General features: G+C 43.7%; 1 protein-coding gene across 3 annotated transcripts; it reads right to left on the reverse strand.

Annotated features, from left to right (window-relative positions):
* Positions 1 to 457: 457 nt before the first annotated feature.
* LOC311510005 (LIM domain only protein 7-like) lies at positions 458 to 26,681 on the reverse strand. 3 transcript variants are annotated; one of them, XM_084574939.1, is made up of 30 exons: positions 26,477 to 26,681; positions 26,223 to 26,327; positions 22,145 to 22,215; positions 21,675 to 21,744; positions 20,234 to 20,340; positions 19,822 to 19,852; positions 18,061 to 18,174; positions 17,803 to 17,971; positions 16,951 to 17,104; positions 13,509 to 13,568; positions 12,434 to 12,602; positions 11,857 to 11,996; positions 11,484 to 11,667; positions 10,730 to 11,302; positions 9,408 to 9,752; positions 8,051 to 8,165; positions 7,292 to 7,453; positions 7,030 to 7,205; positions 6,866 to 6,929; positions 6,676 to 6,735; positions 5,026 to 5,051; positions 4,781 to 4,888; positions 4,605 to 4,688; positions 4,227 to 4,402; positions 4,043 to 4,087; positions 3,807 to 3,859; positions 3,553 to 3,724; positions 3,315 to 3,473; positions 1,277 to 1,379; positions 458 to 1,076 (listed from the first exon to the last, which is right to left on the reverse strand). In XM_084574939.1, the coding sequence occupies exons 2-30, from the start codon at positions 26,289 to 26,291 to the stop codon at positions 1,023 to 1,025; spliced, it is 3,813 nt and encodes a 1,270-aa protein (XP_084431065.1). In that variant the 5' UTR covers positions 26,292 to 26,327; positions 26,477 to 26,681; the 3' UTR covers positions 458 to 1,022. The 3 variants fall into 3 exon arrangements, with proteins under 3 accessions (XP_084431065.1, XP_084431066.1, XP_084431067.1); XM_084574940.1 differs by lacking the exon at positions 4,043 to 4,087; XM_084574941.1 differs by lacking the exons at positions 3,807 to 3,859; positions 4,043 to 4,087 and having other exon boundaries at positions 3,553 to 3,765.
* Positions 26,682 to 27,084: the final 403 nt, after the last annotated feature.

Consider the following 27,084-nt stretch of genomic DNA (forward strand, 5'->3'; position numbering starts at 1 on the left):
TTCCAGGAACTTGAACAAAGCCATTTATTGGTGCGTTTAGTGGTTTGGCAGCACAGAAAGAATCCTGAGAATTAAAGTCATTACCACCATTCCTCCGTTAGTATTTTTGAAACACAAGCAACGAGTATATTAACCCATACGCCTTTGAACGCTAGAGCAAACAAGCACGGCCGGTTTCCTACTACATTGCGGAGAAATGTTGCTGCATTACACACATGACGACTTTCAAAACAGACGGGAAGATTAACCAAAAGATACACCCTCTAACCTCCAAACCCTTGTTATTTTTTATTATCTGGTTTGTTTTACTTCATATCATACATTAAAAGGCGCATTTAAAAACACTTCTTAAAGAGTGTGCACCAGAAATAATTGGGTCACCTTAAAAAGTGATGACATTTCCACCTCAAAGCATGACACTGAAATATCCTTTTTACGACGAGAGCAATGATGCCACCTTGTGGTACACAAATGAATGACAGTTAAAAAAAAAAAACCCTCATGTATAGTGCACTTTATTTACAAAAGAAAAAGGAAGAAACATTTGAGTTAAGACGCCAATTTTCATGTGACAATTACAAGCATTACAGATATATAGATATTTAATATAGACATACCAGTGATTTATCCCAATGTGACTTCACAATATAGAACAGAAAGTGCTTGAGTACATGTTAAAATGTGCTTCAATAACCCGAGTCAAAGGTTAACACACAAATAGTTGTGACAAAGAGCAACGCTAGCTTAAAAATGAAACCACGGATCAACATTAATAATTCCCATCTTTATTTAATTTCATATATTAAATCTAAATCGTCATAGGAAATAAATTAGCGGAGAAAAAGGACAGTCAAACTACTGTAATATAGAATATCGCTTGCTTGTAAATCTGGAGATCGTCAAGAATTTCTACGTCTTCATAGATTTCGGCTTTATCAAGGATTAGGAGAAAGAAATAAATCATAGACTGGTTGATGTTTCCGCTGTTCGTGCTAGGTTTGCTGATCAGCCGGTCCGTCGGTTCACTCTTCAATCTGGAGCACAGCAAGCTGGTCACATGGGGAGGGCACCGGTGGCTAAAATGCAAGATAAACATTAGAAATGAGCAAATGTTGGGACCAAAGATATTAAATATGTGATCAGGATTAATTCCTTTTTCTCGTGGCAAGTTTAATGACTAAAAGTCTTATCCAAGAAGTCTGGGAGGGCCAACGTCATGAGGTACCAAAACCGCTAACCGGCTAATGTCAGCATCTCGCAAAAACCCAATACTCACATTTGAGCTGAAAATAGCAGCGCTCACAGTAGGGCTTCCCGTTTCGGATTCGAACCTGGATTCCGGTCCCCGTTCCTCTGAGCCGTTGGCGGCAGCCCACGCACTGAGAGGGAGGATGCAGAAGTGAGAAAGGAATCGGGGGCAACTCAAGAGAAAGCCAGCGGGCCGTGAATGCGGGCCTTCTGCGTCTAAATCGCTTCACCAGCCTGCCCGCCACCCAAGCGCAGAACAATTAAGCTTTGTTGTAACATAAAAACACACACAATGTATAAATATTTAAATATGGGTGCTATGTCTACTAGTGACTAATATGCATCAGAGCTAGAGGGAGGGAGAGAGAAACAGAAGTGAGCTGATTTTTTACATCTACATGCCAAAAGACATAGGTCTGCTAAATGTGGAGGTCTTGTGCATGTGAGACTTTCACAATAAGCGTCTAAATGTGAGGGATGGCTTCTTTCCGTCATCTGGACCTATGCACAGAACTAGAGGGACGTAGGACTACTGCAGCGTGCGTGATCAGCAGTCCAGATGCTACGCTTGTTAGCAAAGATAAGCTGCAGGGGTGTAACTACAGATGAGACTCATGCTGACCTCACTGAGGGTGAGGTGTGGTCACATTAGCCTTTAGCCAAAATACTTTTTTCACGCAATGAGCACCAAAAGATCTAAGTAAAGCAAACTGGGTGCACTGGGAGACAACTTCCCATCCAAATTATGTCCAAATCTACTACTGTAGAAGAAGAAATTATGTGAATGAAAGGAACAACTGGGAAAACATAATATAAACTCCCGTCTACACCTCATACTATCATGTTAAACTGTACTATATGCCAAAAAGTGGCTGACTTACATAGCATTTTATTTTTATATATTCCCACGTTTACCTCTGCTTCCATTATGCTTCCCTTCAGTGGAGCTGAATCTCAAATTGACTTTATTTATCACGTCCATCATGTTTCTGATGCACCAACAGCTGAAATTTAACTTTTACAGTATCTGGGAGTTTGTAAATTAACAAAACACGCAGCGACAAGTGAAAAGAAATGCGATAGGATACGAGAGATTTACGCTGCTTTACACACTCATCAGCCACAACATTAAAACCAGAGGTCTAATATTGTTTTGTTGTCCCTTTTGCCTCAGGGGCTTCGGTATAAGGACAGAGGCCTTCGGAGGGTGTCCTATATCGTGTCTTGCACCAGGATGTTATATAGAGGAGACTTTGGGACCTGTGGGTTAAGGGGAGGGGCCTCTGTGGATCAGGCTTGTTCCAGTCCATCCCACAGACACTTGATCGGTTTGGGGTATGTGGAGTTTGAAAGCCGAATCAACAGCTTGGACTTATTTTTCATGTTTTTATGAGCTGTACACCCTTGTAGTTTTTGTGGTGTGGAAGGCTGCATTGTCGTTGTTAGGGAGTGTCTTTGCTATGGGGTGTGGGTTGCCTGGTCAGCAGCAATGTCCGTGTCTCAACAACATCTACATGAATACCAGGAATGCCAGATTTCTCAGCAGAACATTGCACTGCAGCAAGATTCTTAACGTTATTCCCTTCGCCTGTCACTGGTTGTAATGTTATGGCTGATCGGTGCAAAACGATGTGAAGGAACACTGCACGGACAGCGACTTTCCCCACTTCCAAGCGCAGCACGTTGCCATTTCTATTGGCCAGTTCAGTTTAACAGAACTACACTCCGATTGGTGAGAACTGAAGGACCTCAACCCAAACCAGGAACCGCTTACACAGCAGAAGTGACTGAGAGCAGCGGTGGTTGTTCGCGAGCTATATTGTGACCGCACCTTAACCACCGGGTCACGACCTCTCACCTGGAAACAGGCGAGGTGGAAGCAGAGACTAAGAGCCTCTACGGTCATGGCTGCCCCACCACCCAGGACACGCTCACACACACAGCAAGTCCTCCTGCCACTGACCGTCCTGGGGCAGCACACGTTAAGAGGCCAAAAATGAGAAAGACGTAGAAAAAATAAAATAAAATAACACATGCTCAAGAGGGACGAGGTTGAAATTACGCACCTGCCGTGAGACAATATTGCTCCAGTGCTGTAACGGGAAGTGGAGTTCCTACTCGGAGCAGAGTAACCTGCAGCAGCCGACTGCGGGCGAGGGTAACTGAACATAGAGGTCTGGACTGGGGACTGACGCAGAACATCCAGGTCGTCCAGAGACTCATACCTGCACATGATGGAGTTACAGTTCAGAAAATGCCCCCCCCAAAAAAATGAAGATCAACTTCGGGTGACATTACAAATACCTCTTCACAGGAACCCCGACATAGATGGGCTCCTTGTAAAAGCTGCTGCTGCGCTGACGTATCCAGCTGTTGTCGGTCAGAAGCTGAGTCCTTTTCTTCATCTCCTCCAAAATCTGCTGCCTCTCTTTCTCGGCCTTGGACCCAGGCTGTCCCATCCCTTTCCTCTGATCACCTGGAACATTCAGCACTTGCGGGGTTAGGCCGGTGGATCTCCTGAGCAGAAGGGAATTTTACGACAGAAAGGTTAAACCAACCTCTTGTCTGGCTGTTTGTGGCGGCCAACACTGGGGTCGACAAAGACTTGGCCCTACAGGAGAGACACAGGCCACAATAAACGACGTATGAAGCGTATGAAGTCGTTTTAAATTACAACTTAATTAAATTTACACTAACTCAATGCCTGAGCCAAATGTTAAGAGCTACAATCTGTAGGTTAACGTCACACTGAGCGCTTGAAAGAAAGTGGAAACTGGGCCAAGCTTGTTCTGACCTGTGCGCAGGGGAAAGCTGAGCGAAGCCGCAGGAGCCGTCAGCCCTGAGGTAGAGCGTTAGCAGGAGTGAGGCCCCGGCAAAAGCAACAGGAGGCGCAGCAGTGATTTAAAATGCATTAGAACATTTCTCAAGACCACGTGTCGTCTATACTCCATCAATTTCGGTTAGGATGTTCTATTTACCAGTCTTTTTCGGCAATCCTGTCATTCCGCACGCCTTGCGGTTTCGCCTCTTTCAGCTCTACTCCGTCAGGACTCTGCTCCTGTTTTCCTTCTCTGGTTTTGCTTGTCAATCCGTTGACGTTGAGCCGAGCGCTGGCAATGTTCTCACCACCGGCGGTCAACTCGAATGTGTTCTGCTTCGAAAGTACGAAAAACAAATTGGAAAAATAAGTAATAAGACATTCTAGACATAAGGAATTAATATTGAAAAAGTATACCAAAGCAAACCAAAGCTATATTTCAACTAGTTTACAGTCATCCTAATATTCAGGTGAAATAAAATACTGTCAGAGGCTGCAACCCTAATGTACACAGAAGCAGCTATAAACTGGACATTACTCTCGACTTCCTGGCGTCCATTGCATCCCGTTGTGCCCTGCGCCACTCTTCCTCCAGCCTCTCCTGGTCTCGCTGGCATTGCTCCTAAAAAAAACAAACAAAGCAAACCGAAACCACTCATTTGTTGCACCAAACTTGAATATTTTCCTTCTAGTGTTACTCTGCGTCTCCTTCACCTGTAGGAGGCGCTCTTGTTCTTCCTGCCACTTCTCCTGACGCCTGCGATCCTCCTCGCGGTCCCACGACCAGCTGGACGAGGAGGGGTTGAGGGATGGCACCTGGAGCTGGGGAGGCACAAACAGATTGCGGCCTCAGGAATGATCACAGCGCAGCGCAGGAACTCATTCACCGCACGGATATAACGTATGTTTGACCGACCACGCATAAACACATCCTTTGATCAGGTGGTAGGGGGACTTACATCAGATATTGCAGACTCCGAGCCTCCTGTGTGAGAAAATAATCAATCAGCAAAAAGAACACCATGCAGCTGCAGAAGATCATTAAGCTGTGCGCAATATATCGGGCAATGCGTGCACCACACAAGGACTGGGGGACACATTAGAAGAACCCGCAGCATGGTGAAAATACACTGGATCAAACAATGGATGGACTTGTAGAAACAAAGTTAAATATCCAGTGGTGCGTCTTTCCTGTTGACGGCAGACAACTTTGCAGCGCCAGTAACAACAAGCACAGAAATAATTAGGGCTTAGCTGCAGCCAGAACTAAAGACTAAAATTGTTCCAATATTTAGTGAAGATCTAAATACAAACATGTTCTCGTGGCACTTTGCTGACCTTTACCTGCAGAACTATGAAAGACTATCTAATCCTGACCATGGATCAGCAAGACCGTAGTTCTTCCAATGTATCCCCATCTTAAATATACACCGATCAGGCATAACATTATGACTATACTAATATTGTGTAGGTCTCCCTTGTGCCTCCAAAACAGTTGTGACTCATCATAGAATGGACATGGGCCTTCTGAGGGTGTCCTGTGGTGTCTGGCAACACAATGTTGTTAGTGGGGGGGCTTTGAGGGGAGGGGCCTCTGTGGATCATCCCACGGATACTTGATCAGTTTGGGATCTAGTGAATTTGGAGGCCAGGTCAACACTTTGTGCCGTTCTTCATGTTCTTTTGAGTTGTTCCTAAAGCGTTTTTGTGTGTGTGCCTGTGTCAGGCTGAGTGTCATTGCTATGGGGTGGGGGTGTCTGGTCTGGTCTAGGTGGGTGCTACATGTCTAAGTAACATCCACATGAATGAATGCCAGGCCCAAACATTTTCCCAGCAGAACACTGAATTGCCACAAGATGATTAATGTTATTTACTTCTCCCATCAGTGGTCATAATGTTGTGGCTGATCGGTGTATGCCACACTGCGAAAAAAAAAAAAAAGAGCAAAGAGCCAAGCATTCCATAACAAATAAAAGAGCCTGAGCAAACAACTGTACGTTGTATGAAGCTCCACAACAAGCTTTTAAGACGTCGGTACGTAGCACGCTGTTCAAACAAAAACAAACTACACACAGTGCAAGCATTTACCACACAAGTAAACCCATGAGCTGAATCCTGCACAGCATGAGGAGAGAAGCCATTGTGCGACACACGTCAGTCATTAACAACCACAAAGGACAGCAACACACTGCGACAAAGAATGATGACTGAAAGGATACGAATCGATTTTAACCCACAGACAGAAGGAACATGCAGTTACTACCGTTACAGTCTTGAAGGACAGTTTATCATTAATTGTTATGAACGTGATCAGAGCCATCACCTCTGTGGTTGGTAACGTACCAAGTGCTGCCTGCTCAGAGGAAATTACTGCAGTTTGCCTCAGTGTTTGAGGAACTACTCTACAAATGATAATTAATTCACAAAATCGCTAGCTTTCAATAGCGGATGTATTTAGTTTGTGGTTGGGCTTCGGATTCCTTTTTAATTAGCATCTCCTAACTGGATATTTGCATTTGCTTGTAACGAACACTCAAACGTCAACCCAAGCCAAGCGCCGGCGACCGAAGCAGCTGTACACGGAGCCCACATTCAGACCAGCATTTTACCTTTCTCTTTGAAAAACTCCTCCCTCCTTTTCTGAATTTTCCTAGTAATATTATTAGAATCTACATAAAGAGGAAGGACAGATTAGGTGGGAAATAACATACTTTATCTGAGGGAGTTATTTTTTACAGTAAGAATTCTGCATGTTATTCTAATATTATTGGCTATTACAGACTTTATTCCAGTTATTACCTTTACTTCTGGCTGCCCTGGCGTTGTCAGGAAGCCCTCCATCTGTGACTTTTCCTTGGGTTACCTGGGCAGGTGAAAGAGCACACCACTAATTAAGCTGCACCATCAGACAATATCATCAATATTTTCAGGTTTGGATGTTTACTGGCCGAAACATTGCTCACATTGCCCGCCTGTGCATTGAATTTGGAAATTTTCGTGACCGTCGGTTCCGTAGAGGGGGCAGAGTTGGCATGCCGATCAGAGCAGCCAATGAGAACAGGCGCGGCGGCAGTCAGGTTGAGGGTCATCGTGCTTTGGCCTGGCTGGCTGTGGTGGCTCCCTTCGCTGGTGCTCCAGTCTAATTAAAAATATGCCAGCCATCAAATGTAAGACTAAACTGTCAGCTAGTATTAGTGAAGTTGAACAGATTACTCATTATCTTACCCTTGTTGCCGTAACGTCGAATGTCCATCGTCAGGTTGCCGGTTTGCAGGGCAGACGCCATTTTATCCTTCCACTGGCTGTAGGTCATGCGTGCCAACGGAACCCCGTCCACAGCCAAGATCTCATCGTCCACGCACAGGCGGCAGAGCTCCGCAGGACTGCCTGAGGGCGGGAGGCGCATCGGCGAAATGAAGAAAGATGAGAACAAGGGCGACGCAACGTAAGAGGTACCAGCTTCGGGAAGTGTTTGCCCGGCGTCGGGTGAGAACAAGCCACCGCTAAGTGGCTGCTCCAAGCCGAGGAGTGGGCCACCAGCCAAAACTACATGGCAGCAAGTAAGCGACACCTCTCTCACAACTGGTTAATTATTTATGGGTGAGTTTTAAATCACTGGATACATTTTGTAGTGTCACAGTCTGAAAAACGACGACTCCTCCGCTAGTTTAGATAATTATTCAGTGTCATTCTTTTTTCTGTACACAAAATACATCTTAAAACGTAAATGCTGCACTCTCCTATGAGCCACTAACATTTTTTTCGTGCCGTTTTATACAACTTGAACCGTCATGCGTTCCTGTCCCGCTCTCCTGAATGCAGAACGTGAGGTGTGGACAATATTAGCATTACAATCCTCATCATAGAATAATCCCTGCCTGACAAGCATTTGAAGACCTAAAACCATTTCACCCCGACTATAAATGCGCTTTTCTCGAGACAAAACTTAATCAGTGGAGAATTAAATTTAACCAGAGGTCTTACCGGGTAGGATGAATTTGAGTCGCGCTCCCGTGGCGTCCCAGAGAGTGTGGAAACCAAAGTCTGGTATGCTGTTGGGTTTGAGCGTAAGGCTCACTCTCATGTCACTGTGATCCACCTGAAACACACACACACACACACACAGGTAAAGGTGACACCCTGTGATCCAGTGTCCTGTGCTTCCTGAATGAAATTAGAGACTTCAGATGCCTGCTAGTAAGGGATACACGAAAGACCAATTCTTTTATTATTTTTGCTGTTAAATAAAAGAGGGTAGATTATTGAATAGTCCACGTAGAAAACCCATTTTTCCACCAGAGGAACTTCCTCCAGGGATTAGGAACCTTTGGAAACACTCAGGTGTGAGGGTTTATATTATTTTCTCAAGTACAGCAGCTTTTGGGATCACAATTGTGAACACTTTTCCAGGTATTACTCATTAACTCTGTGTGCAATGCAGTAAGTCACGACGCAGAGCAGAATGGCTTAAACTTCCTCCGTGCCGCACCGATTCCCGTCCGTGTGTCGTCTTCGGGGTTACAGTGGAGCACGTCGTTTTATTGTTGAACTTTCTCTAATATCAGAAGACCCATTTGAAAACCATTTATGAATGATACCACATCTACACTGATCAGGACATATCATTATGACCACCTTTCTAACATTGTGCAGGTCTCCCTTGTGCCTCCAAAACCGTTGGGACTCATCAGAGAATGGACATGGGCCTTCTGAGGGTGTCCTGTGGTGTCTGGCAACACGATGTTGTTAGTGAGGGTTGGCCTTTGAGGGGAGGGGCCTCTGTGGATCATCCCACAGATACTTGATCAGTTTTGGATCTAGTGACTTTGGAGGCCAGGTCAACACCTTGTGCTGTTCTTCATGTTTTTTTTTTGTTGTTGTTCCTAAACAGTTTTTGTGTGTGTGCCTGTGTCAGGCTACATCCTGCTGGGGATGGCTGCTGCCGTCAAGGAGTGTCATTGCTATGGGGTGGGGGTGCCTGGTCTGGTCTAGGTGGGTGCTACATGTCTAAGCAACATCCACATGAATGAATGCCAGGTCCAAAAGTTTCCCAGCAGAACACTGGATTGTCATAAGATGGTCAATGTTATTTATTTCTACTCAGTGGTCATAATGTTTTTCCTGATCAGTGCACCAATGTCTAGTGCTGTTCAAATATGTAATGTAATCTCAAGATTCACTTAAAGATTTTATAGATTTGAAGTTCATGTAACCGATTTGAATATTCCATAATAAGTGCGATTCTTCAAAATGAAAAGATTTTCTAAGTTGTCTACAGATTTGCAAGTGCGTCAGTATGCAGCATACACAGCACTGCGTGCTGAAAAATAGTACGACATACCTTTTGGAGGTCAGTGCTTGTATTAGATGGCAGAGTCAAGTTTTTATTGTGGTGGGACTGCATGCTCGAATAAGGCTGAGGCAGCATCAGGGTTTGATTGGAGGGCTGATGGGGATAGCCGCCGGTCTGAAAGGAGTTCTGGCCGGAAAGAATGGCACCGTTCACCTCCTTCCCCTGTTCTGTGCCGCTCTGCCTCGCCCGGCTGCCTTTCTTCTGTTTGACTGATGCCTCGTACTGACCCCTCAGCTGGCCGGTCGCGGTCTGCCTTTTGAGCGATGATTTAGTGGGCGAAGAAAGAGAATCCTCTTTCTCGGTGTTCAACAGCACGCCCTGATTGTCGTCCACCTGGGGATAAATAAGAACAAGGTGCGCTCAGAGGGACGGCGTAGACGAATCTAATTGCACCATCTACTTTGCAGCACTGATGTGGAATAGTTGCCGCTGAATGTCTAAAAACAAATGTGTAATCTTATAGGGAGTTCACAATGGTGCAGCAGCGGTTCTATTATTAATGAGCAGCGTGATCACATATAGTTACACACACAAAAAAAAAAAAAAAACACAAAATGCTCTCATTAAACAATCTATTTTAAGCCCATTTGGTCTTAACACGTGCATGTGCATCAAAATTCACAATCAGACTGTTAAATAAAGTTAAATCTGCAGGTTTCAGGTCCTTCTTTGAAGCTTCTACACTTTTTATTTGGAAAACATGAGAAAATCCAGTTTTCAAACAGTTACCTCCCTGATTTCCAGACTGCACAAGATGAAACAGAATGTAAAAACCTGAATGAACTCGAGGCTGAAATGTGACAGCGTTTTAACAAAAATCCACTGTTCCAGTTTTATCTGAGGGCATTAGAAAGAGAAGATGGGGCTTGAAAAGAAACGCGATAGAAATCAATTATTAAATGTACAATATGGGCCTAATTTGACGAGAAGTTGCTGCTTATTGCATAATTTATCAAACCCACTATGTAAGGATGACCTCAAGAAGACGTGCACTCTTCTCCTAAACCTTTTAAATATAAAGCAGTCTTCCATACCGTTGCCGGTCTGAGTGCAGTTCCCTAAATGCTACCTTGTCTCCCGTTTTCAAAAATGTTGCTTCATTTTTAAAAAGTAAGACCCATTTATTATTAAAAGTTTGTTATGTGTGCTTTACATTTTTACCCGGTCTTAATCTTGAAGTCAAAAAGCATGACAGTGAACCACATAAGATGCACAAGTTACTAAAAGTGGCTTCCTATGTCGATGCCATTTGGTTAAACGAGAACATTCAATGAGAAGCGTACTGTAATCGTGATAACCAGCGAACTCACATTGTACAGCCTCGGCAGTGAGGACACCCTGGACTGCTTGGTCCCGAAGGGTCTCGCTGTGATTGCAGAAGACAGACGGGATGAGCCCTCGGACCGCCGATAACCACGGGGAAGGCTGGCTGACCCGGACCACGATCCGGTTCTGGACAAGTACTTGTGGACGCCTGGGGCCTGCTGGGCTCCAACTTGCTCCACTGATGACTTCACCTCCCGGTCTTCCAGAGCATGAACTCCTGCCTCAGAAGACAAAGCTTTAACGTTTGGAAGCTTCGCTTGACTTGACGTGGATGAAGCATGTTTCCAGTTGCTGTCGTATTTCGTCGCCTCCTTTGGCTTTATGGTCGTAACAAGTGTAGAGATTTGGTTTGTAAAGACGTGCTCCGGTTGGGACAGTTCAGATGTGGACTGGAACAGAGCTGAGCTGCCATCTGCCTTGGCTTGGGTCTGAGAGCTAAACGGGAAATCCAGTGAAGGTGTGGTAACTCGTGCTCCATCTGAAGCCAAGGAGGCAAACTGTGTCACTTCTCTCAAGGTGTTCCCATCCGAGGCAGGCATGGCTCCCACCGATGACCCCTGAGAAGAAAGAGGTCAACATTGGCGTCTTGTTGACTGACATGTTACATCTGCACTTCAATCTGAGGAAACTTTTAACTCATCATTCAGCTAGATGTTTAGACGACCACAATTACGGTAAAGTAGCCAGAGGCCTTCAGTTGGTGAGGGAGGTAAAAGAGGACATAACTATAAAACTTACCCGAGTGTAGGCTGAGTTACGGGGGCTAAGTGGAGCTGTGGGGCTGAAAGGTGCCTCGGTGGCGTAGCTGCGGGCCAGCAGAGCTCGAGTATGTGGCCGCAGATCAGAGCTTGATGACTTGGATGGAGAAGAGATGGGGTAAGGACGAGGGGCAGAGTTATGCCTCCATGGTGACTGCTGGTCTCTGGGGAATTGGCATGCAAGGAAAGAGGAGAAGAAAATGGGGGGGGAGGGGGGTGGGGGTCAAATTACAAGTTTACAGAGATGTCAAGCCAGGTCAGTAGCTTTTAAATACACACTTATATACCTGGTAACAACAGGCTTTGGCGATGTAAGCTTAGGAGTTTCCCTCGCAGTCAAAGCAGGAACGTACCTTTTTATTTTCGCTTCATTCTTCCCAAAATCTGTCACAGCTCCATTGCTCATCTGGTTAATGACGTGCTCCCTGTCCTGCGACTTCCTTCGGAGGTCAGACTTGCTGCTCCTGCGACGGTTTTTCCACTTTGTCAAGTCCTGAAACAAATGTGGAAGCCAGTAGCACTTTTGCAGATGTATCGCCAGACTACATCTTTATGTTGGGGAGGTTCGTTCATTCCTGACCGTGAGTATATTCAAAAACACTCGCCAGACAGTTTCTCCATTTTTTTATGGACTGCTGGTTGTCAAAATCGGGAATAATTATTTTTTTTTAACGTTTGTTTTGGCCTTTTTATGCCTTTGTTTTTGGATAGCTAGAACTGAACCTGGGCCACTGCAGTGAGGACTAGAATCTGTTTCCAAATGAACCGAGCAGAAAGAAACGTTTAATACAACAAGCAAAAGAAATGTGCACATCCGCAACACAGCAAGCCCAAAAAAAATAAAAAAAACGCCTGATCAGCCACTAAATGAACCTTGTATTGAGATTGTCCTGTCAACATTTCTTTCTTTCTTTTATTTTTAGGACTTACATCCTGCCACTGAGCTTCACTGTCCTTGGCAGCGACGCTATTCTTCCTCTTGTTTTCTTGATTCCACTCCGTCTCCAGGCCGGTGTTCTGGCCTCCATCGTTACTGCTTAATCGATCAGCAGTTTTACGCACGGGGTACACCATCGGGATGTCAGTGAGGGATTTGCTCCTGGTTCGGACAGACGACAAGAAAGGCTGGGCACTGAATATTGTCAGAGACACGTACCACACAAACACTGCAGCTTAATATTGCATGAAAGTGACACTTTTCAACCCCATGTACAGTAGCAGAAAAGCATGATCAACAGTCGCATTGCAGCATCAACAAGCCGGTGTCTCACACACACAAAATAGACTGCATGACAGGCCGACTGTATTGCAAGCTATAACGGAGCACATTCTGCATTCAAACAACAGAATCCTTAGCCAAGTGCGAACAGAAGAGTTGCAAGCAAGCCAAGCAATGCTGCAGTATAAATGGCAACAGATGTTGCTGTATTGATAACAGCAAGGACTAGCAAGTACCAGCCCTGCTGTGGGCGACAAAGGATGTCAGATGTGACATTGTTGTAAGAGCCTCTACCCAGAAAATTACCAGAAGAATAGCAAGTGCTACGTCTTTATCAACAAAAGGCAAATGATGTCTGCGGTGGAGTTGCTTTTGCAGGAGAACTGGATGCAAAGCATACCTGGACAAATCGGCAGCAAAGCAGCTAGAGCAGGGGTGTCAAACTCGTGTCAGTTCAGGGGCCACATGCAGCTTAATTTGATTTCAAGAGGGCCAGACCAGTAACACAACCTATAAATAAAGACAACTCTGAATTCTTTACTTTTCGTCTGCTGTTTAGTTCTGGTTGTTGTGTCCTGCCTGCTACTCTCACTGAAACAGTGGACAACTAGGTACAGTCACTTTTATTGAAAAATTTGCAACTAATGTCTATGCACTTGTGGCACTTTGCAAATTCATGCTGCGGGCCAGACTAGACCCTCTGGTAGGGCCGTATGTTTGACACCCCTGAGCTAGAGTGTTCGCAGACACTTGCGCTCCAGTTTACTTTTAAAATTTGGGTCTTACCAGATCCAGCCAGGGTTGACCTGAAATGATCTCTCAGGCCTGACCTGGTCTTGATATGCTCTACAGAACCAGAAAAACACATACATGATGACTGATGAACACCTAAGGCACCTGGTTAGGTCAAGACCAGAACGCCAAGCAGTTGGACTAGAAAACACATCATGTAGGAAAGAGGAATTGTGTAGATTCATTTAAAAAGAGGCCGTCATGTGAAAGGCCACGCTGACGGACACACATAAAGATTATGTCAGGAAGAATGCGTTTAAAATATTGGGCAGCATGTAAATCAGTCCATTAGACAGTTTGTTGAACCACGATGACAGACTTTATTTTTCCTCCAACACCAATGTCATATTCACACAGGCGGTAAACTGGAAAAGAATTAGTGCTGGCAAAAAAGGTGTTATAAATAATGTGATTCTGTTATAGCTACAGAGATACGACAGTGCATGAGCCATATTTAACCATTACGAACAGATGAGTCACTCAGCATGAGGCTGTGAAAACCTTCTCACTTCATCGGCGCTATAAAAAGGTGCCAGAGTAAAATGCCTGATAACCCAACACACAGAGCTTAGGAAAACATCAGTTCAAATTCAAAGCTTTTACTGATAACTTCATAAAACACTTGATAAACAGAGCAAAATTTGCATACTTTCCCTAAAAGCATGCTGTTTGCCGGAGCATGCAACATTTGCAAATGCAAAAACGCCAAGTGCACTTTGCCGCTGATGAGATAATGAGATAACGAGCGGGATGGTGTGTTAAAGCTTGTGTCAACAGCTGAGTGCGGCGTGTGTTTGGGACTGCGTGCGCGCTTCTGGTACGCATCTTCAGGACGGGAGTCCAAGTTGAGGCGTTGAGAGACGTTGTGCCATGTCGACCCCGGGCTCCACAGATGCACCAGAGATGACTTGCCCCGGAGCAGGTGCCACACGCCAAGAAAGGAAGTCAAACTCTTCTGCAAGAGTCAAAGCTTTATGGCTAGAGAGAGAAACAAGGATAGAAATGCATGAAATAAGTTAGATCATCAACAGTTGACTTTAACAACACCGGAAGTCTTACGATTGAATTAATTAAAACAAATTGCAAGATGCCAGGTTCAGTTGTTTTAGTTCGTCATCTTTCTAGCAAACTAGTTGTTGCTAACACCATGCAATTAGCAAACTAGGATTTAGTTTGCTTGGTTTGGTTTAGTTAAGCTGGATTTCTACTACACTACAGCCACTGTGTAACACTGATGAGACATTTAAAACAAAACAAAAGCATTTTCAAGCTTCTTATTAGATTAGAAAAGTCGCAAATCAGCCTTCAAACCCAGGCATTGCTTGATTAACTGTTAGGGAAGCAATGCATTAACTATATTTAGCAACATTAAGTACAATACTGCAGCTTTGCCCTGTTTTAGTTTTAAGTAATTGTGCATTATTAACTATGCTTAGCGTCACAGAGCAGAATAAAAACACTAACCTTAACCTTTGCAATTTACGATACCAGGGTCGCCTCTGAGAGCCGAGGTAAATCCTGCGGACGCGAATTTCCTCTTCCGGCGTCCAGAATCGAGGTAAGAAGCGATCGTAGTTGGGGTTGGTGGAAGTCTGATGGAGGGTCTGCTGCAAACGGCGGATATATAAATCATCTAGGACAGGGTCCGCCTCGGTATAATCGTCCTCCGAGTCTTCCTCGCACAGTGCACGCAGGAAAAGCTCTTCATCAATGGGACGGGGAGACGCGGGGAAGAGGGGTTGAGGTGACAGAGGGGCGTCTCCAGCGCTGCAGTAAAGAGCGGTATACCCACGTCTACGTTTACTCACAGCCGATGGGCATTATCACACATACGTCAGTTTGTTCGGACAAAGCGCAGGAAAGATCATGCGAACCTGCGCCAAATGTTATAAGGCAGAGGGGTGACTGCTGGTTAATGCATAAAGGCACATTCACAGGTTTTGAAGGCGAGTTTAGGGTTACACAATGCTGTGTTGTGTCAAGGAGAACACCAACTTTCACACTTTAGTACACAATAGTTACACCAACTAGTTGCGTAAGAAGAGAAGTTACTGCCAACACCCATGTGTCCTGTATCAAATACTGCTAATGACATTTACATCTGGAAAAAAAGTGTTGAAGACTCATCTAACCTAGGAATGATGATGGTATATGCACCTCTACCCAGCTGCTTGTGAGTGCAACAATGACTCAGCCGGCCTTAAATGACCCGGACCCAGAAAGTCTCATAATATACGGCTATGGTGCAGAACTCGTCTCCCCATCTGGCGGTGATGCGAGTGGTTACATAAACATTGTTGATGCATCGACATGACATACGTCCCTTCTCTTCTTTCGGCACACTCTAATTAGGAAAAGGCACACGCAAGATGGTATCTTTAGTTGTCTTTTGTTATAGAGCAGGGGTGTCATTTTAGTTCGGGGGCCACATACAGCCCAATTTGATCTCAAGAGGGCCGGACCAGTAAGATAATAGCATAATAACCTATAAGCAATGACAACTCCAGACTTTTTTTCCCATTTGTTTTAGTGCAAAGAAGAACAAGTAGATTAGGATGTTTACATTTGATAAACTATCCTAAAATAAGTGCAATTTGGGCACATTGCTGTGTGTCGTTTAGTCCTGGGTCTCAGTGTTGTGTTCTGTCCACTTCACTTACTAAAACAGTGGACAAATTAGGGATATCGGTTATTTTCATTGAAAAAGTGTAGTCTTCTATGCAATTTTCGCACTTTGCAAATTCATGCTATGGCCCAGATTAGACCCTCTGGTGGGCCGCTTTTGGCCCTCAGGCCTTACGTTTGACACCTGTGTTACAGAGCATCCTCATTCTTCCTGATTGTGAATTCATAGAACCCAAGTTACATTAGAGTAACTAGCCTATTGCCCTACACCTAGTTGATATAGACTACGCCCTCTCCGCCACTACAATTGCTGCCCTTAGCCAGCAATGATAGTTTGCACAGGATTGTCATCACAGACACCAGATACACTCTGGCAAACTGAAATTTACCCAAATTAGCAAGAAAAAAAAAAAAAAAGGGTATTGTAAAATAAATTTGAATTATGTTGAAAAGTGCAGAAACATGCATCACTGAAAAGACTCATCACCTTTGCGTAACTTTACACGAATATGATGAAAGTGATGGCAAGGTGTTGATGTATGCATGAATGCCACGATGATTTGAACTAGGGCTTAGTGTGAGGGAAAACATACTCGGCTTCAAATCATTATAAGAAACACCAAACAGTGTGACAGCAGCCCTCGACAGTTTTTTTCCATTTTCTATGACTGAACTCTTCATATGTTAAAAGAAAGGAACATTCAGTGTGAATAAATGCAATAGGTCTTTCCTGACAGGTCAGCCTTGCATGAGTAAGTTAGTAGCAGTGTGTGAACTTCCTGTGTAGAGCAGCCAACGCATCTGGACGTACCTGTGGAGTGGACTCGCGCTGCCGATTTCGCTCTCCTCCCGTCCTTGTTTCCTTCGAAGGATCGGTGGCGGGACGTAGCCTTTGCTTTGGCGGGCTGCAGTCTCCGTGTTCTCCATCTTGAACCCCTGCTCCGCTTCTGCGTCGCTACCACAACCTAGAGAAGGCGCAGACGTAGGGAAAATGAGCAACAGTACGGACACATTTAGGGATAAGAGGAAAGAAAGTTCATTATACGCCGTGCATCGGAGAACAACAGAAACCTTCCCTGGATGACTGTGTCTTCACAAAGCCAAGCCTCTGGGGAGAATCAGGCCACATATTTTACCCTCCACCATCACACGCACGCACTTTTAACACCACTGTGTGGAACTTGGAACAATCCATCACTGACGTGCATGGAGTCAGGCGCAACCACATGCAGTCAAATAACATGTTGAGATAAGAGGATAAGCAGCACAGGAAGCTATTCCTCCTCTGACAAAATTAGACTGATTAAACATAATGACATGGCTGCATATATATGGAGCCGTGGGATTATTCTAATTCAAGAGTTTTATACAAATACACGTTCTTTTGAAGACAGAACAGCAGGTAGATTTTAACAGAAAAGAAATCAACATGAACAAGGTTAGCTCGCACCATCAATGGACCCCTAACAACAATAAAATAAGAAAAAAAAAAAGAATGCAGTAAGAAAAAGATGGACGCTACTGGACATCACTTTACAGAAACCGTGTTTTTCATCCTGACAAAAAGGGAATGCACTCACACCTCAAGCGGTGCCACATTCATGGTGCGCATGATGCGTGAAATTGTCGTCTAGAGATTTTTTTGGTGAATGCACAAAAGTACCTTCACCGTTTGGGCGAATGGCCCGGGAGTCCAGGGAATCAACGCTGTCCGTTGAATTCTCCCTCTTGTAGCTTGGTCTCTTGCGCCGACACTCCTCCCCCACCTCTGGGTAGCGGCACTCTCCGTAACCATCGTCTTTCACCAAAACATTACTGCCCTCGTCTAGAGCCTGGATTCGGAAGGAGGTGTTAATGTGGGTACAAAAAATAAAATAAATAAAAAATGACAACAATTTAAAAGCCTAGAAGTGGAGCTTACCTTGGACAACGCCAACCCCAACAACCCTTCAAATGCCTTGAAATTAAGCTGAGGACCACTGTAGAGGGCATCGAGGTGAGCCTTGCGACCCAACCAGTAGATTGTAATCAGAACCTGAGAGACGAAGGACAAAGACAAGTATGACCTACCCAAACCTGACCATGTGCCAAACTTCCTACCGCCTGATTTCCCTCAGTTAGTTTCTTTGTGGTAAAAGAAGTCTCCCAAATGAGCAACAAGTAACACTGCCGAGGCGCCCAGCCTTCACAAGATAAAGCTAAAAACCCTGCAGACAGTCCTACACATACTTGACAACCATTAGTGAAGCCAGCAAGTAAATCCTTGTGAAATATGGGCTTCTACTAGACATTCAGTGTTTTACTATTTTAGCAACCAAGGTGTTTTGGACACGGTTTACTTCTCATCGGCTCTGAGCCGAGAGAGACATACACACACCGTCTTTGTCCACACCGGCAGCCTGTGTTGCAAAGAGATATACGTGCAACACTTGCCTACGCGCTGATTAACAGAGCCATCACAGAGCAGTCAGCAGAGAACACAATGCAAGCGAGAAAGAGATATTTTATAAGCGTTATCTCTGCTTTTTCACCATTATTGTCTAACAAATGGTTAGATTATAGAGAGCTTCTATAATAAGGGCCTTTTTCGCAAAGGCAATTTTGTTGGTTGTTAAAACCAGTTTGAGCCCCTGAAGCTTCATTTGTACAGCCAGTGAATAAACAAGCGTTAAGGGCTTATGTCAGTCTTAAGCAGAGGGGCAGGAGGTGCTTATTAAGCTCTAAACCGACGCGGATCTCGCGCCAAGGAAATCATTTCCCTGCATGCAACAGGTCACCGTAGGTTAATACAATATCATTTGTCACGCTGGATTTTATTTGCATTAAATAATGCAAGAACGCTCAAAGCACTCAAGGCCCATAATGCAAATAAAAGCTTTATATTTGTAGAAGTGACTCCCGGGGTTGGATTAATAACAATATCAACCAATTACGAATGTAAATGTAAATCATTACGACCATTCCTGCTGCCTCGATGGATACGGAGGCGCATGTGTATCAAAACAGATCACAGGGATATGACATGTCTGACCTAAATGATTTGAATCTTACATCTAAGTATCATGTAAAAGGACATTATGCATGTAAAGTACGTGATTCTTTTGCTTAATCTTGATCTAATCTAGACAATCTTCCTGAACTAGCGCAGATATACAAAGTTTAAATGAAATTATTGCAAGCTAAATAATATTAATCAAGATAATTAGTCTTAAAGCATCTCAAATAATTAATTTCGACTTGGTTTAAATGCAACACTTGAATGGCGTAACAGTAAACGTAAAAATATTAAACTTATGTCATCATCACTGTATGCAAAAACGCCATTGCTGTGCTCCGTTATGAAACTTTACTGTGTGAATAACTTGTGTATCTGGTTGAAAACCTGAATGAAAGGAGAAAAAAAAAACATAATGTATTTCTATGGCTGCAAATTGACCCTAATTTGTTAATTCAAAGGGAAAAATGCGACACCCAGTTCAAACAGAGAGCGCTCAGACAAAACAGCCTCATTACCGGGCCCGAGTTGTCTGCTATTGTATCATTCAAATGAGGCTTCCCTGATAAACAAACCCATGAGCCTTGAAACATGTAAAGAATGCCAGCAGTGCACACAAGCGTGCACACGTAATGTTCTCACATGTAAAATGTTTCACATGTAAAAATTCATAAAATGCAAACTTACATTTTTGAGCCGCCTGTTGCCTTCATCTCGCCTGCAAAGAAAAAAAAAAAAGGAGACAGAATGTATACATGTAGAAGAACGAAGCTTCTCTTCCCTGATGCAATTTACATTATGGATGAATGTGCAGTTGCATCACTAGAACGCGATAAATTACTGTCCAGTAAACCAGATAGAGAGACGTCAGAGAAAAAAAATGAACCACTGTGACACCTCAATACGTCTCATTTGCAATCTTCTACTTATCAGGTTTTATTGAGAAAATACAAAGGAGCAGCTTGTCAGGGAAAGCTCATTACTTTATGAATGCAAAGCACCTCATTCACATTCTGTTAACCTCTGCAGCACAAGCAGCGAGAATATATTTCAGTGCATATGATCAACAGGCAGTGCATATGAAAGTCTGCTAAACTACCTGACTGTCACGCGAGTGGACAGGTCCTGCAGGTCGCCCGGGTGAAACAGCTGCGAGTCATTTAGTCCCAACTTCGCGCAGGCTTTCAGGAAAACGTTCACGTTATCCTGAAGCATCAAAACCACAGAAACAACAATTGGACAACGTTGTTAAAGGAAGGAGAAAACGTGTGAAGGCCGGAGAATCAAGTGTTTGTGCCGTTTGGAACTCGTGAAATGCCAAAGCCGACTTTGCAAAGTTGAGGCTGTATCAGTATTAAGAAAATAATGAAGCAATAACCAAATTTAAATCAATAATTGCGAATTCCACGTCTGCCACGATGCAGTCAGCAGCAGGTTTTAAACAACCGTAGCCAATAAATAGTGGGAATTAATCTCGTTGGCCATTTAGAGAACCTCCAGCCCTGTGAGCAGCCTGTTGCATTGGATCACAGCAGTCAAAAACCTTAGCCAAGTAAAACACATCTATATTTTAAGTTAAGCAGTGAAAACAGAGATGAAAAGTTTAGCGTAACATTAGAGGCATGCCATCATAAGACTACAGGTACTTCCAAGTCACCATTATTATTTTTTTAAATAAATTTAGGTAGACGAAGCTTTGGCAGCCCCTAGTGGTAGAGAGGCAAACTGCAGTTATGTGGGATTTTATTGCTAAAGAATATTTCTTCCTTATTTGTGCATTTTTATAACAAAACAGTCCTGATTATAATAGCTGTGTAAATGAAGGTAAATTTACACCTAAAATATAAAAGAAAGCTTAATGCTCAGAGTGATTATTTACGTGTCAAAGCTCTACAAAGAGGATATTTGCTCTGTGCTTACTTGAACAGCCGAGTGAATGGCAGAGAAACACATGTAAAATATTAGCATTCATATAAAATACATTTAATGTGTAGTTCAGAGATTAGAACCAATGTGATATCCACCAATTTGGTCCTTAAGGCCGTCAAAGTTAACTGCCAATTCTCTTGTGCATTTTCAACTCCCATTGCACCATCTCCACCAGCTCTGGCATCCACTCTCCGCTGGGCTCTGTCTATTTATTGGTCCCCGATGCAAGGTTGCAATTGATCTTTCCTTGCTCTTGCTTTGGGCACTTTTGGCAATTATACTTGTATGAAGCAAGCGAAACACTGCCTGAAGCCAAAATAATAAAAAAAAAAAAATAATAAAAAAAAATCTTCATTTGCATTGATGCCCAATAAAAATACATTTTACATATTCAGCAGTTCGATAGCAGCACAGAAATGCTGTTTCAGGATCAGACTATAGCAGCACTGACGGCGCCTTTGAACAGGAAACCACACGTCGTGTCAACACTTCCTGGCTAGCAGGTGGCTTCTTATTTCGATTATTCATATACACACACACACACACACACACACACACACACACACACACACACACACACACACATTGTATGGTTTAAGCGTAACACTCACCAGACCAGCGATGGGAGTAGAAAGCCTGTTCATCCTCTTGATGATACCAGGTTTCAACTGGTTGATTAGGCTGCGAAAACAATAAATTATTCAACAGATTAAAAAATTACCGCTACAAAATAATCCTTAATTAAAAAACAAAAAGTCAAGATTTATGTCTTAGATAAAGAACCACAAACCAAAATCTCGTCCAGTGGTCTGTATGACATGTACTTTAATTCATTACCTTAACTTTCATACTGTATTTAAAGATATCTGAGGATACTGAGCAGGCTGCAGCTTTAGGTTTAACTGTTAATTAAAGCTGGTTCAGGGCTACAGCCGAAAATAGGCCGCCAGATAAGTCCAGTTACACTCATTAATCACTGGTCTGCGTGATGTTTTAGTTTGAACTTCAATTCTTCAAATAAAACATCGTGACCTCGTAAAGGCTGCCAGATGCTGAGCAGAGTCTGAGCATCATTACTTACTCGCATAGCAGGACTCCATTCTCCAAGGCGGCGCGGAAGTCATTGCAACCAAAGGATTTACCGGTCACTTCCTGAAACAAAAGCACAACTTTATTTTTTCCATCTGCATGCACCAGATGTCTTGTTTCACATGTTCATTTTTATTTTAATTTTTTTTTGCAAGTGCTTTCAGTGACATCAGGTGGAAAGCTCAACAAGCATCAACCTCTGCAGCTTCAAAAAACAAACAAACATGTATTTCCTGGAATGGCCACTAGAAGCTAGCTCAGAAATCATATCAATAAAAGCCACGAACCTCCATGTTAAAAACTTTACAGCAGAAATAAACATGTTTCCGGCCCGGAACGAGAGACAGTTTTAGTCTCTATAACTGAATTTTTACAAAAAACAGGCTTACAGCTGTGCATACTTAAAGCCGTGGCCATGTTGAGCTTCAAAATGACTCTTCAAGAAATCTAAGGGCACCCATCTTTATATACAATCAGTGATGCCTTCAAGTGCATGGTCAGTAAATGCCAACAATCTACTGACAGATTGTATTTTAGAGCCTGACCGATGTTAACTGCAGATTGGTGTGCTCTTGTCGATGAGTGTTTTCCAACAACTGCCAAAGCCAGGGTCTATAAGATGTCAGTTGTTTCTTTAAGTCAGTGTTTCGGACATGGGAGAAAAGGGCGGATTCAGAGGCCTTGATGATTCAAACAGAAGGACAGATTATTGTGTTTGCGCAAATCTGTTAAAGCCGCACTTTTGGGACGGTCCCGGTCGATAGGAGGAGATGTCCACAGAGGAGCCAATCACAAATTGTTAATCGTGACGGGGGCGAGTTTGCAGAGACAACTTTGACCCGAGGTGGCTGCATTTTCGCAGCTGAGTAGATTAAAAAGGACGTGCTGCCAACAGCTACGTAGGTGTCCGGGGCAATTCACGTCAAGGCGAGTCAGAGCCAATTTGGCAGGCACAAAACAGACTGGGGTGGTCATAATGTTTTGGATCAACATAGACCATCTATAAGTAACCAGAAATTTAGACAAAAAGACATGTTTGAGGAAAGAGGCACAGATTTTATCCAGATCCGGAGTGCAGAAATGGGTTTATTTGTCAAAAAGTAAAAGCATTCCTTTCAGTAATCCTCCTCCTCACAAAAAAATTATAAAGGAATCATTATAAAATTCGCCTCTAATCCAAGAAATTACTTTTGCAACTCACAGATATGTAATATTGGCCCATTTTTCTGGACAAACAAACCAATTGTCTGGGTTCTCTTTGTCTATTCTCAGGCCTGAAAATCCGCTGATGTTTTTAATCATTTTTCTGAAGGGCACAATACTTTTTAAGCGGCATGGCATTCATCGTAAAAGTTACTGTCAATACAAGCCTCTGAATCCAGAATCGATCACGCGACATATCACGGCGGCACACAGAGGAACATGCCTTAAAAAGCAGCGGAAACAACTGCGGTGTCGTCATATCTAACCCAAAAACAAGAACCAACATCCACCACTGTTAATGATCAGCAGCAGCTGACCTAGAGGAGGAAAGAAAACTAACCAATGAAAAGATTTAACCCAGTTGAGATAGATGGTAAACCGCAGTGCAGTCAGTCTATTGTTAAAAGTATGTTACTGAAACAGATAGGATGTTGAAGAATGAGCTGATGGTAGATTTACCCCTCCTTCTAATATACACAGGATCCTGTTCAGTGGCATTAAATGAAACCAAATTGTTAGAACGTATAAATCCGTTTGCCTCAGTAGCTCAAACCCCCTCCAGCTTCCGCGTCAAGGCAAATTACAAAATATCTACAGAGCAAAATAGTCAGATAGATCTCACAAGCATTCAGATGATGTCTTTAAGTCAAAACAAAAAACACAACAGAACCTAAATTAATTTACACGGCAGGAGCAAGCAAGCACAAGGCAAGAGGGCTTTGTAATGAGGACATAAAAATGGGACTATTAAGGTTCGGCTCCATAACTAACCGAGGGCCCCAAAAGGCTATTCTTCTCACTAATTAGTCCCCCCAGGAATCCACAATCACAATTCGTTTCCTTTTTTGTAGCACTGGGCACCGGGCATGGAGCCACCGTTTCTCAGCGGAATCAGACAAACAATGCAGCGCAAGGTTAACACAGTAAAACACATTGTGGTGCCGTGGCACGCTGTCCGATTGCAGCAGCAAAACTTTAATTGGTCATTTTCAATAAACAATGGCCCCTGAGAAACCACAAATTGACTGAATTTCAACCGCGTGTTCTCAGGTGTCTCTAGACCGTCTGTCCCACGGAGTTTCAAACAAGTTAATTACATCAACAAGGATGAAAAATGGGCATAAATTTGATTACATTTTATTTGAAACATAAAAAAAATACAGTAATTAGCAGATTAATGAATAATCAAAGCGACTCTTAAGCGTGGTTTATGCCTCTGCGGGACGTAGACGCCGTAACCTACGTACGTAGCCTCCTCGTCAGTCTGACTCGCTCTGCAACAACACCACCCAAACACTAGTCGGCGCTGTCTTGTTTGCCACTCGGGATAATTTTTGTTTCTACTTCCTGCTTCACTTTCAACAATGGCGACTGAAACTTTCGCCGAAGACGTGTCATACAAATGTTTGCGTCTCCGAACCTTCTCAGTGAACCTTTCCTCGATGTGTTCCGTCTTTATTGATCCAAAACAATCTATTCGGATATTGCGGAGATGGAGAAGCAGCAGGAAATACTAAACCGGAAACACGCTACTACCAAGCGAACCGATCGCGGCTCTTGCGGTCTGCATCGCCGTGACCCGTAGCTACATTTCTGGGGAGGTGCACGCCAGGCTACGGCGTTAGGGTCTGCGTAGGGTAAAGCCTCAACCCTCGTCAACTCAAGGAACTGCTATTTCGAAACCACTAGAAACTAAACTACCTGTCCACGTATCGTCGACCATGCCATGCCTTTTCCTTCTTGAGAAAGCAGGCATGCGGCAGACATTCACACATAACTGCTGCTGGTACTGTGCTCATGATGACTGGCAGCAATTTGTGGATGCTTGACAATATGGAAGCTTATTATCCTGCAACCTGTAGCAGGGGATTTAGAGCCAACACATTTCTCGACGCAATTTGGCACAAGGAAGAGATTGTGACACCGTTTTTAAAAAAAAAAAAAAGAAAAAAGAAAAAGAAAAACAGCACGCCTTGCCTCACTGCTGTCTCACACATACATGCCTCATCGCCGTTCACCCATCCTTTCATCCATCAGTGCAGGAAAATAGACGTGGATGGCCTTCTGCCAAGAGACCGCTCCGGATGAAATTCTCATAATGAACTAGTCAGGCACAAGTGACATTAATGGTGCACCCCCCTCCATTTAGAGTCGGTCAACATTCAGCGCCCACGGTCTACAAGTTGCATTCATTGGTGATGATTTAAGGGTTGCTGCTGCAACAATGCCCGGACAGGAGCAGCCCTGAAACTACCTTTCTGCACTGCTTTCAAACCACATCCTCCGCAAAGTCTGCCTGCACCGTGTGCCACAGCGGCGGCGTGCAAAGAGCTAGCGCCAGAGCTAACTCATCCTTCAGCAGGCAGGCACTGAAGAACAGACCTCAACGGTGCGAGGCACGCAGTTGCATATTTTTTTTTTTTTATTTCCATTTTCTTTTAAACATTACCTAATTATCTTGCCTTCTCTCCATTTGAATTTCCCCTTGAAGCCATGTGAGCCCTGCAGTCAAATCATTTTTATCTCACCTACCACAGGGTTGGTTTGTTTGGGTTTTTTTTCTTCTTCCTTCCTGTGTGTGTCAGGAGACAAACTCTCACCTGAGTCTTATCAGCTTGTGTTTTGCATATGGACTCAGGGTGAAGTCTGTCAAGTGGACCTGACTTCACAAAAGGTTGAGTATGAGTCATTTAAAACATTAAAACAGCTCTCATTAAATCCTGAAGATGCAAACCAAAATGACTTGCACTGACTATTTTCAAGTCACATCCTCACAGTTGTTTGCACAGGGGATGCAGCTGCAGGTTCCTGATGCAAATGCGGGCTATTAAGAATGAAATAAACGTAAATAAAAGTGAAGCACGTACCTCAATCCAGCGTTGAGCCTCGCTGAACGCGTCTGCACAGCTGACACTGGTCTGCTGGCGCCACTCCATCTTAATCTTCTGAACAAGCAAGAGGCACAAACCCTTCTAATGGAGGGGCACAACATGCAAAGTGTCATTAAACCAATTAATCACGGAGCACGGAGACCGAGCTCGCCAAACAAGACTAACTGATGTCAGCAAACACGAGGAAAAGTCGAGCAGTTTTGACGCAGTCACCTGCGATCAGAGCTCACCGTTTAGAAGTTCTCCTCCTCCAACTGCACATCCACTTCGTCTCTGGACACTAATCACCTCTGCCACCGAGTTTCCATCGCTGACGAGTTGCGCTTATAGGGTAAAGTGGACAGCGACGTCCCCGCCCACTAAAAGAAAAACTGCACGCAAAGTTTAGGAAGAGAAGTGAAACCAAGCTGAGCTGATGATGGAAGGTCTGCAGGGTGGCACCGAGCCCCTGGCGGCCTGACGGTGTGCGACGCACGGCTGTGTGCAGGATGTGTGGGCTCCTGAAGGCATGGCAAGTTTATTCAAGCACCATTCATATAAAAATAAAATATAGGTCTATAATGAAACTAATTCTAATTGATAGGGCTACCCAGAAGTTAATTGATGAAAATCATTAACTCATACTTTGGACAAATGTCTGACAAGTAAAAGTAAGAATCATTCATTTTTAGTTAAGTTCAGGGTAGAGACTGCACATTAGATTCATTGGTTTATATATTCAGTTCCTGCACACTTAATTTATCCTTGAATGCATCTACCAACAAGTTAAAACAAATATAAAAACTTAAAAATCTACTAAAGTAAATTATGTGAGACTTACTAATATATTGGCCTTCAT

Source organism: Chelon labrosus (genome assembly GCF_963514085.1).
Source record: "Chelon labrosus genome assembly, chromosome: 3".
Classification (NCBI taxonomy): Eukaryota; Metazoa; Chordata; class Actinopteri; order Mugiliformes; family Mugilidae; genus Chelon; species Chelon labrosus.

Bases quoted from the DNA above. Each gene is read 5' to 3' on its own strand.
- LOC311510005 (XM_084574939.1), bottom strand. From the start codon at position 26,291: ATGGAGTGGCGCCAGCAGACCAGTGTCAGCTGTGCAGACGCGTTCAGC. The intron at 21,745-22,144 runs GTAAGTAATGAT...TTGTTTTCGCAG, and splicing joins AATGGAGTCCTGCTATGCGA to CCTAATCAACCAGTTGAAAC. The intron at 9,753-10,729 runs GTGAGTTCGCTG...ATTTATCCCCAG, and splicing joins CACTGCCGAGGCTGTACAAT to GTGGACGACAATCAGGGCGT.